The 11,213-nt window shown below is 44.9% G+C and overlaps 1 protein-coding gene across 3 annotated transcripts; it reads right to left on the reverse strand.

Annotated features, from left to right (window-relative positions):
• Positions 1-6,934: 6,934 nt before the first annotated feature.
• LOC125556400 (protein FAR1-RELATED SEQUENCE 5-like) lies at positions 6,935-9,465 on the reverse strand. Of its 3 annotated transcripts, XM_048719142.1 has the most exons (4): positions 9,250-9,465; positions 8,960-9,128; positions 8,623-8,700; positions 6,935-8,492 (listed from the first exon to the last, which is right to left on the reverse strand). In XM_048719142.1, exons 1-4 carry the CDS (start codon positions 9,260-9,262, stop codon positions 8,009-8,011), a joined length of 744 nt encoding a protein of 247 aa, XP_048575099.1. In that variant the 5' UTR covers positions 9,263-9,465; the 3' UTR covers positions 6,935-8,008. The 3 variants fall into 3 exon arrangements, 2 of the variants coding, with proteins under 2 accessions (XP_048575099.1, XP_048575100.1); XR_007305079.1 differs by lacking the exon at positions 8,623-8,700 and having other exon boundaries at positions 8,960-9,135; positions 9,250-9,440; XM_048719143.1 differs by lacking the exon at positions 8,623-8,700 and having other exon boundaries at positions 9,250-9,458.
• Positions 9,466-11,213: the final 1,748 nt, after the last annotated feature.

The following is an 11,213-nucleotide window of genomic DNA, read 5'->3' on the forward strand; positions in this document are numbered from 1 at the left end:
TAGACAAGGTTGCTTCTTCGTGGACCCTTCGTGGGTGGTTGCTTCTTCGTGGACCCTTCGTTCGTGGGTGGAGCCCTCCGTGGACTCGCGCAACCATTACCCTTCGTGGGTGGAGCCCTCCGTGGACTTGCGCAACCGTTACCCTTTGTGGGTTGAAGTCTCCATCAACGTGGATGTAGGATAGCACCACCTATCCGAACCACGGGAAAAACATCCGTGTCTCCAATTGCGTTTAAATTCTCCAAACCCTTCCCCTTACATTCTTGCAAGTTGCATGCTTTACATTCCGCTGCTCATATACTCTTTGCATGCTTGCTTGATATGTATTGTGTATGTTGAAATTGTGCCTAAAACTCCACTCAAACCAAAAAGGCCTAAAAATTGCAACTTTAGCACTAAGTGTCTAATCACCCCCCCCTCTAGACACATCTACTTCTAGATCCTACAGTTCCTGTGACTCCTACACCAATTGGTGAGGAAGCTAATGATGATGATCGTGTAACTTCAGATCAAGTTACTACCGAACCTCGTAGGTCAACCAGAGTGAGATCCGCACCAGAGTGGTACGGTAATCCTGTTCTGGATGTCATGTTACTTGACCATGAAAAACCTATGAACTATGAGGAAGCGATGATGAGCCCAGATTCTACGAAATGGCTTGATGCCATGAAATCTGAGATGGGATCCATGTATGAGAACAAAGTATGGACTTTGATTGACTTGCCCGATGATCGGCGAGTCATTAAGAATAAATGGATCTTCAAGAGGAAGACGGACGCTAATAGTAGTCTTACTATCTACAAAGCTTGAATTGTCGCAAAATGTTTTCGACAAGTTCAAGGTGTTGACTACGATGAGATTTTCTCACTCGTATCGTTGCTTAAAAGTATGTCCGAATTATGTTAGCAGTTGCCGCATTTTATGAAATATGGCAAATGGATGTCAAAATTGTATTCCTTCATGGATTTATTAAAAGAAGAGTTGTGTATGATGCAACCAGAAGGTTTTGTCGATCCTAAAGGTGCTAACAAAGTGAGCAAGCTCCAGCGATCCATCTATGGACTGGTGCAAGCATCTCAGAGTTGGAATATATGCTTTGATAAAGTGATCAAAGCATATGGTTTTATACAGACTTGCGATGAAGCCTGTATTTACAACAAAGTGAGTGGGAGAGCACTACAACATTTCTGATAAGTATATGTGAATGACATATTGTTGATCAGAAATAATGTAGAATTTTCTGGAAAGCATAAAGGAGTGTTTGAAAAGAGTTCTTTAAAGAAAGACCTCGATGAAGCTGCTTACACATTGAGCATCAAGATCTATAGAGATAGATCAAGACGCTTGATAAGTTTTTTCAATGAGTACATACCTTGATAAGATTTCGAAGTAGTTCAAAATAGAACAGTCAAAGAAGGAGTTCTTGCCTGTGTTGCAAGGTGGAAGTTGAGTAAAGACTCAAAACCCGACCACGGCAGAAAATAGAAAGAGAATGAAAAGTCATTCCCTATGCCTCAGTCATAGGTTCTATAAAGTATGTTATGCTGTTTACCAGTCCTATTGTATACCTTAGCATTATTCTGGCAAAGGAGTACGATAGTGATCTGGAGTAGATCACTGGACAGCGGTCAAAATTATCCTTAGAGAACTAAGGAAATATTTCTCGGTTATGGAGGTGATAAAAGAGTTCGTCGTAAAGAGTTACGTCGATACACGCTTTTTACATCGATCTAGACGACTCTAAGTCTCGATCTGGATACATATTGACAGTGGGAGCAATTAGCTAGAGTAGCTCCGTGCAAACCATTGTAGACATAGAAAATTTGCAAAATACATACGACTCTGAATGTGGCAGACTCGTTGACTGAATTTCTCTGACAAGCAAAACATGATCACTCTTTGGGTGTTAATCACATAGCGATGTGAACTAGATTATTGACTCTAGTAAACCCTTTGGGTATTAGTCACATGGAGATGTGAACTAATCACATAAAGATGTGAACTAGATTATTGACTCTGGTGCAAGTGGGAGCCTGAAGGAAATATGCCCTAGAGGCAATAATAAAGTTGTTATTTATATTTCCTTATATCATGATAAATGTTTATTATTCATGCTAGAATTGTATTAACCGGAAACTTAATACATGTGTGAATACATAGACAAACAGATTGCCACTAGTATGCCTCTACTTGACTAGCTCGTTGAATCAATGATGGTTATGTTTCCTAACCATAGACATGAGTTGTCATTTGATAAATGGGACCACATCATTAGGAGAATGATGTGATTGACTTGACCCATTCTGTTAGCTTAGCACTTGATCGTTTTAGTTTACTGCTATTGCTTTCTTCATGACTTATACATGTTCCTGTGACTATGAGATTATGCAACTCCTGATTACCGGAGGAACACTTTGTGTGCTACCAAATGTCACAACGTAACTGGGTGATTATAAAGGTGCTCTACAGGTGTCTCCGATGGTACTTGTTGAGTTGGCATAGATCGAGATTAGGATTTGTCACTCCGATTGTCGGAGAGGTATCTCTGGGCCCTCTCGGTAATGCACATCACTATAAGCCTTGCAAGGAATGTAATTAATGAGTTAGTTGCGGGATGATGCATTACAAAACGAGTAAAGATACTTGCCGGTAACGAGATTGAACTAGGTATTGAGATACCGACGATCGAATCTCGGGCAAGTAACATACCGATGACAAAGGGAACAACGTATGTTGTTATGTGGTTCGACCGATAAAGATATTCGTAGAATATGTAGGAGCCAATATAGGCATCTGAAAGCACAAGTGCTCCCTGGGTGATTTTGATAATTAATGACAACATATCTCTTGTTGGACTAATACTTTTACCTAGTATGTTTCAGACAAGTTCAACAAATTAAGTGGCATGGACTAAAGGATGTGGAACCCCTTCAAGATGCTAAGGACAAAGGATAAGCTCAAGCTTCAAGATCAAGACTCTACATTTTCTATTTTTAGTGATCCAAGATCACATTGAGTCTATAGGAAAAGCCAATACTATCAAGAGGGGATGAGGTGTTGCTTGATGAGGTTCTTGCTTCATAGTGCTTAGTGATATACTCCAAAACCCTCAACTACCTTCCCACATCCACACATGACCTAAACCAGAAGTCAAACTCGGCCCCACCGATTCTTTCTATCCGGCGCCACCGAGTTCAGATGTCATAGCCACTGCCACAATCCCTAGGCAAATCGGTTTCACCGATAGGGATCTCGGTCTCACCGAGATGGGATTGTAATCTCTCTGTGTATGTCCATTACCAAAATCGGTCCCATCGAGATTGAGCAATCGGTACTACCGAGATTACAATGCAAACTTTCTAGTTAGCTTATTACCAAAATCGGTCCCACCGAGTTTGTGTAATCGGTCTCACCAAGTTTGCCTGACCAACTCCCTGGTTAGCTTATTACCAAAATCGGTCCCACCGAGTTTGTGTAATCGGTCTCACCGAGATTACGTTATGCCCTAACCCTAACCATATCGGTCCTACCGAGTTGCATCTCAGTCCCACCAAAAATCCTAACGGTCACTAGGTTTGCTAAATCGGTCTGACCGAGTTTCTCAATTCGGTCTCACCGAGATTGGTAAATTGTGTGTCACGGTTATTTTTTGTGTGGAGGCTATATATACCCCTCCACCCACTCTTCATTCGTGGAGAGAGCCATCAGAACATACCTACACTTCCAATACACATTTTCTGAGAGAGAACCACCTACTCATGTGTTGAGGCCAAGATATTCCATTCCCACCATATGAATCTTGATCTCTAGCCTTCCCCAAGTTGCTTTCCACTCAAATCTTCTTTCCACCAAATCCAAATCCTGTGAGAGAGAGTTGAGTGTTGGGGAGACTATCATTTGAAGCAGAAGAGCAAGGAGTTCATCATCAACACACCATTTGTTACTTCTTGGAGAGTGGTGTCTCCTAGATTGGCTAGGTGTCACTTGGGAGCCTCCAACAAGATTGTGGAGTTGAACCAAGGAGTTTGTAAGGGCAAGGAGATCGCCTACTTCGTGAAGATCTACCGCTAGTGAGGCAAGTCCTTCATGGGTGATGGCCATGATGGGATAGATAAGGTTGCTTCTTCGTGGACCCTTCGTGGGTGGAGCCCTCCGTTGACTCGCGCAACCGTTACCCTTCGTGGGTTGAAGTCTCCATCAACATGGATGTACGATAGCACCACCTATCGGAACCACGACAAAACATCCATGTCTCCAATTGCGTTTGAATTCTCCAAACCCTTCCCCTTACATTCTTGCAAGTTGCATGCTTTACTTTTCGCTGCTCATATACTCTTTGCATGCTTGCTTGATATGTATTGTGTTTGTTAAACTTGTGCCAAAACTCCACTTCAACTTAAAGAAATTAAAAACTGCAACTTTTGGTACTTAGTGTCTAATCACCCCCTCTAGACACCTCTTCTCGATCCTTTCAGCATCCAAGTTCGCTATTGGTTATTGACCAGAGAAGTGTCTCGGTCATGTCTACATAGTTCTCGAACCCGTAGGGTCCGCACGCTTAATGTTCGTTGATGATATTGTATTTATGAGTTATGTATGTTGGTAACTGAATGTTGTTCGGATTTCTGGATAAGATCACGGACATGACGAGGAACTCCGGAATGGTCCGGAGATAAAGTTTGATATATGGGATAATAGTGTTTGGTTTCCGGAAGGGGTTCCGGATGTTTCTCGAAATGTTTGGGTACGAGAACACTTTATTTGGGCCAAAAGGGAAAGCCCACAAGGTTTCTGGAAAGTGCAAAAGGAAGTTTTGCGGAGTCTAGGGGCCAGACGCTAGGGTCCCTGGCGTCTGGGTCCAGACGCCGGGAACCCTGGCGTCTGGCCCTATAGTCCGAGAAGGACGCTTGCCTTTCAGGTGAAACCGACTTTGTGGAGGCTTTTACTCCAAGTTTCGACCTCAAGGCTCAACATATAAATAGAGGGGTAGGGCTAGCACCCAAAAGACATCAATAAACACCAATCCGTGTGCCGGCAACCCTGTCCCCTCTAGTTTATCCTCCGTAATAGTTTTCGTAGTGCTTAGGCGAAGCCCTGCGGAGATTGTTCTTCACCAACACCGTCACCACGCCGTCGTGTTGACGGAACTCATCTACTACTTCTCCCCTCTTGCTGGATCAAGAAGGCGAGGATGTCATTGAGATGAACGTGTGCTGAACGCAGAGGTGCCGTACGTTCGGTACTTGATCGGAACGGATCGTGAAGGTGTACGACTACATCAACCGCGTTGACAAACACTTCCGCTTTCGGTCTATGAGGGTACGTAGACATACTCTCCCCTCTCGTTGCTATGCATCACCATGATCTTGCGTGTGCGTAGGATTTTTTTTTGAAATTACTACGTTCCCCAACACCCGGCACCTCCAAAGTGTGCGATGAGAACGGGAAGCCAAGACATAACAAGGACAACAAGCGTCGGCATAAAGGCAACATCAGTGATGCCAACGAGGCTACTCTGAACACTGGTTTCAACAGCCAACGTAGTGGCCAGAAGAAGAAACCCTTTAAAGGGAACAAATACGGTCCGTCGATGCTAGACAAGATCCTCGATAGGCCTTGCCAAATTAATGGCACCTCAGACAAACCTACAAATCACTCAACCCGGAACTGCTGGTTATAAAGCAGGCCGGCAAGATCACAGACGATAACCCAGGCAAGGGCCAGCCTCGTAGTGAGGACGAGGATGAAGCCGAGGCCGAACAATGGAGGCCACAACAGTTTGCTCCCAAAGTAAAGGATGTAAACATGATTTGTGTTACTCACATCCCTAAGAAGGAGAGGAAGTCAGCACTACGTGATGTTTACACATTGGAACCCATAGCGCCGAAATTCAACCCCTGGTTGGCTTGCCCGATCACTTTTGACCAACAAGACCATTCATGAGTAATATTTTACACTCATCCACCATTGTTTAAACCAAGATATTTTATTTAAAAAGATATTTGCTCCGATATTGCTACTAATGACTAATGATTGCAAGGGATTCCATAAATCCACTCTTTGATGTGTTTCCACGGGAAATGGATTAAAAAGGGAAGAAGTCATGTGTGAACATGGAAAGGAAGTAGAATGGAGAAAGAAGGAATCAACAAGAGGCATTTCTGCGGAAACAGAGCAAAAGACGGCATTCCGTACGCGCTCGTATAAGCGCCCGTATGGCATGGAAACTGAGGCAGATCGTCCACCTGAACAACTTTTATAAAGGGGGCCATCTTGAAATATCAACGGGGGAGGCCAGAACGGAGCATCGACATCAGCCACATCGTCTTCATCTTCATCCACAAACCCTAGCCGTTGCCATCTCCATAGCCACCATCACCACCATAGTGCTTCCTCATCTAGTTCATACTTGTAATCGTGCATCGCACAATTCATCCATTGTATGACATATTTGCAATCAATCAATCTTTAAGATGTGTTCTTTAATGTTTTCTTCTCGCGATCTGATCTTCATGTGTGAGTAGTTCAATAAGGTATGGATTGAGGCATGAGCCTTGCAACCCTCTATATTTGTCTCCTTTCTCTTGTTCGATTTTGTGCAAAGGAGCATATACTCCGGATATTCATTTCTGAGCTCGGGCTCAAATGCTCCCTAAATCAGACCCGTCCTCTAGCATGTGGATATGCGCCCTTCCTTGTATCTTCTGTCCATATATCACATGTGTCAATATAGTATAAGGCCAGCCAGAGGCGCATTGATTGCGATGACAGACAACACTGTTGGTGCGGAACACCTTCTCGGCACACGGATCAGCATTTTTCCTGTGCCGAGCTGAGTCGTCTCCTCACACAATCCAGTGCCTAATAATAATGATATATCCCCACCACGCAAGTAGTAATAACGAAGGCGTGCCAATAACATGACTTGGACCGATGTCAGCTCCCCTAAGTACAAGGAACAGTTTTTCAGAAACAATGATCCACAGATTTGTGCTGACGAACATTAACATATTTGTACTCACTCATACAGGGTGTCCAACATCTTGAAAAATGGAGGAACAAGCGAGGAGCAATGCTCACTGAAACACACTAGAAAATCCTTGGCAAACAAGGATACAAAATACAAACTTAACAATCACAACTTAATTTTCAGCAATACCGGTGTTTCGGCGGTGACACTCCATGCCATAGTTCTCTTGCATTTCCCCGGCTGGCATGGTTTCTTGGGTGCATCCCCTTTTTCGAGACAGGTTGTTTGCTTGTGGCCATCAATAGCAAAGCATCAAGACCAGCTAACATGTGCTCGAATGATTCTGCACTCGCATCTCCCATCTCGACTGACTTCCAAAGCTTTCATGTATAATGTCGAATGCCTGCACATGAAAACATGTTAACAGAGTGGTCCTTCTGGTATTGAGTCAGGTGCTGGGGCAGAATGTCTCTTGCGTCCTTGGTCCATTGTTTCACAAGAATCTCCTTCAAATGAAGTACATCCATGACCGGCGCCAAGGGCAGTTAGGTTATCAGAAATATATCGTCTCGAGATGCAAGTCTTCACTGAACACACAAATTCCTTATCCAAACAGAAGTTTGAGGAACGAAATGATATCATCCATGGAAGTTACCCTTAAGACGTGGCATCATAACATTCTGGTGTGCTCAAATTGTCCACACACGCACTTAAACTCCAAGTGGTCCTCGTTTACTGTAACCTCGTACACAACTCTGTTCCATTTTCCTCTCTTCACCTCTTCGTTGTGCGTTGTGACATACTTCATCATCTTCTCCACCTCCGTGACATTGTACGTCGTGCCTTTAGTTAGTAGGTAACCAAACTCCTAGAACATAGCCCTCGTGTAAATCTTGCTTGCGTGTCTCTCAATTGCCAAATTCGTTCTCCTAACAACTTCACCCTGTCAAACAGAAGTAAATTTTAAAAGATGGAAACCAGATAAATACACGAGGTGGCGGTGCGGCGGGTAGGTGATCTGGGTGGTTGTCACTAAAACTATGCAAAGAAACGTAGTGGAGTTACGATCATCATCCTCTTATCCTCGTAGCTTTCCTCGCGCTCGCGGTCAAACAACAACCTCATGTACTGCCTCACAAAGGTGTGCATCGGGCGAGCAGGAGGCATGTGCTTCTTCAACATGCAGTTCACGCTCTTGCTGCGTTCTTTGCATGTCATCTTGATGCAAAAAAACTCCTTGAAGTATGTTTTTGGCCATTTTCTTCTTATTTCGTAGATCTGGGTCATGTAAGGGTGCTTCTTCAGGTTGTACTTATTAAGCAGCATACCCCACGTTGTCTCGAACTCATCTTCATTTAACATGTGGTTCACCACTTTGTAGAATTCAGCTTGGAACTCTCTCTCCTTCATGTACAGGGGACCAAACGCTCCTTTGCCTTCTTCAGCACATGCCATTTGCACCACCAGTGCACACTGTCCGGATAAACTTTGCTGATTGCCACCTCCATACATCTGTTCTGGTCTGCCATCAAACACACTAATCAGTTCTAATTCATTTCTAATTAAGTTTCAAATTTTCAATGCATAATTTTTCCTGTGTATGTAGGCCGAGTGCTGGCCGTGTTACAGTTTTTGTAGGTTCCTCTGCATACTTTTGAATTGACTGCTCCAGTGCACTCATCCTAGAAGGACATGGTGTCCGGTCCGGTGATGCACCGCGGAAGCGTAATCTGAATTTTCCAAGCATACATATTCAGTTCACTAGTTTCACCTAAAAAGACGACTACTAATGCAATTTTTGCTGGCCAGTGAGGTAAACCGAGTATTAGAGTAACGGAGCCAGTGGTTCTGCTAACAAGTTGATGCACTGATGTTTCCTAGAAAAATTCAGAATACAACTATGTGGTTCAAAACATTGTTCCATGTATGGATGTCCAGCCACTTGGAATAAATACAGTTCAACAGAGGGATAAGACTTTGGGTACAGACCTTTTTGTCCAACCATGGGCCTCCGGGTTGACCCCGTCGGTTGATTGTGCCGACAGAGTTGGAGATGCATCTGGTCGCCGACGAACCCCCACCTGTGCCCTCTCCGGGTCAGCGCAGCCGACCTGCTGGCCGCACCCAGACCCAGCAAAACTCCTCCTGCAGTGGGAACCTGAAAGCTGATGGCAATGGGCGACGGCCAGACCTGGCATCAGATTTCTTCTCCAGGTCTGTCGGCGGACAGAACAAACCCCTGGAACTACAAGATCTCCAGCCATACAAGATGAACTAACCTATAGGCAGCATCGAGCAGGAACTCAAGCCCAGGATCTTCAATTCCAAATCCCGCCGGTGCAAATCTAGCGCCGCCGCAGGATCTACATCATTCGAGATTGGAGAAGGACAAGGAGGTGGTTTGGGGTGAGGGAGGGGAGGCACACCTAGTGGTTGTTTGGATAAACGAAATTAACACCTAGTTTTAACAAAACACGTTTTAGTAGGATTTCTTGGAAAACTAGTTTTACTAATAATTTAGTTAGGAATAAGCATGCACAAAAGCTTGTTTGGATGGTAAAACATGTTTAAATACGGGAGACTCGCGGACTGCACCGTCACCGCCGCGTCCTCACATCGGCATAAGAGATGATCGTGTCCAGGCATGGATGCTGTGGTAGGCCATCTCAATGCTCACAAATGTGAATCTTAGCAGAAGAAATAACACTCGTGTGACAGACATGCGAAAATGCCCAATCATTGAAGAAGAAGAATTAGCACACAAGGAATCTGCTGCGGCTGCACAACTCAAGATCAAATTGTTGAGACAAGCATTTAGGACTCGGAACCAAGCCCTCAAGACGTTGGTGATGTAGTGCCGACCTGCTAGGGAAGGACCGGTGGTTGACTCTGATGCGACGGCCGCCGCGGGATGAGTGCTCGTCGGGGAAGGATTAGTGGTCAACAGTGATGACGACGGCCCGACGATGGCAAGGGCCACGAGCGCTGCAAGATGAGATGTCGCTGGGGAAGGAGAAGACCAGTGGTCAACGTCGCGGCCGCCGGCGGCGCGGGAGGACTGGTTACGTATGATGATGGCCATGGGCGGTGCGAGATGAGTTGTTGATGGGGAAGGAGAAACATGCATGCCAGCTGTGCCATACGCCGATCGGGGCGGCAGATGAAGAATTGGTTTATCGAAAAACGTCAAATAGTCATTTTTCTATAAGCTCGGTTTTTCAGTTTTACTAGAACTAAGATCTTCTTATCCAGGAATTTGTTATGTTAACCAAACAGAGTTTTAGTTTGTTATAACCCAAAACGTGTGTAGGCCACACTGGTTTAGTAAATCCCAGTATCCAAACAACCCCCTAGGCACGATAGGCGGCTCAGTTATGGAGCTAACGTTTTGGTGGACGGCCCAGCACGTACTCACACGTCGGGCATTCCTCCCGTACAACCTGGGCCCGCGTACGCAACACTGTTCGCTACCGTATATCCACGTTCACCCCTTTTCCACCTAAATAGCGTCAGTTATGTTAGAGCGATTTTTACTGATCCCAAGCCAGGAACAGACACCGCCGATTTCGGGAGCATCTGGGCTCGCGCATCGAATCGTCGTGTCCCATATACTCAGGTAAAACTACTCCACCTTTGGTTGAAGGTAATCTTGACGTCGGTATGACGCTCACATAAACACCACCAGTGGACACCAATAATGAGACATGTCACAACATCACAATAATCTCATACGAGATCCTTTCCAGAATGCATCATGATGAAATGCATCATGAACCAGTCACAATAGACCAAAGTAGAAAGAGGAGAGTTAACTCATGAATGTAGAACAGTGCGGCAAGACGCGTGTCACACTCTGGCCCCCTCTTCTCCGCGGCCCACGCATTTTTTGGAGGGTAAACATCGTCGCTTTTATTTAACTTAAAACACGTCTGGGATCTCGCCTGCGATCACTTCCAGAATGCAATCTGGTGGTGACCCAAGCCATACCTTACACAGTTCTTCGCCTACCTATCTTCGCTAATTTATGTGCGGCAACATTTGCAGAACGCCTCACCCACGAAACTCTAAAAGCATCAAAAGACCGAAGCATAGTCTTGATATCCTCCACCCAAGGGCCTGTCGCTGCCAAGATCCTTTCCGGAGTGTTTATCATCTGCACTAGAGCCTGGCTGTCCACCTCCAAATGAAGTCTTTGCACATTAACCTCTGCAGCAACAAGAATGGCTCTTTTGCATGCCTTGAT

The sequence above is a fragment of the Triticum urartu genome, chromosome 5, assembly GCF_003073215.2.
Source record: "Triticum urartu cultivar G1812 chromosome 5, Tu2.1, whole genome shotgun sequence".
In the NCBI taxonomy this organism is placed as follows: Eukaryota; Viridiplantae; Streptophyta; class Magnoliopsida; order Poales; family Poaceae; genus Triticum; species Triticum urartu.

Coding starts and splice junctions, on each gene's coding strand:
- LOC125556400 (XM_048719142.1), bottom strand. Junction 8,701..8,959: donor GCCCATGGTTGGACAAAAAG/GTCTGTACCCAA, acceptor TGGAAAATTCAG/ATTACGCTTCCGCGGTGCAT. Junction 8,493..8,622: donor CTGGAGCAGTCAATTCAAAA/GTATGCAGAGGA, acceptor GTTTGATGGCAG/ACCAGAACAGATGTATGGAG.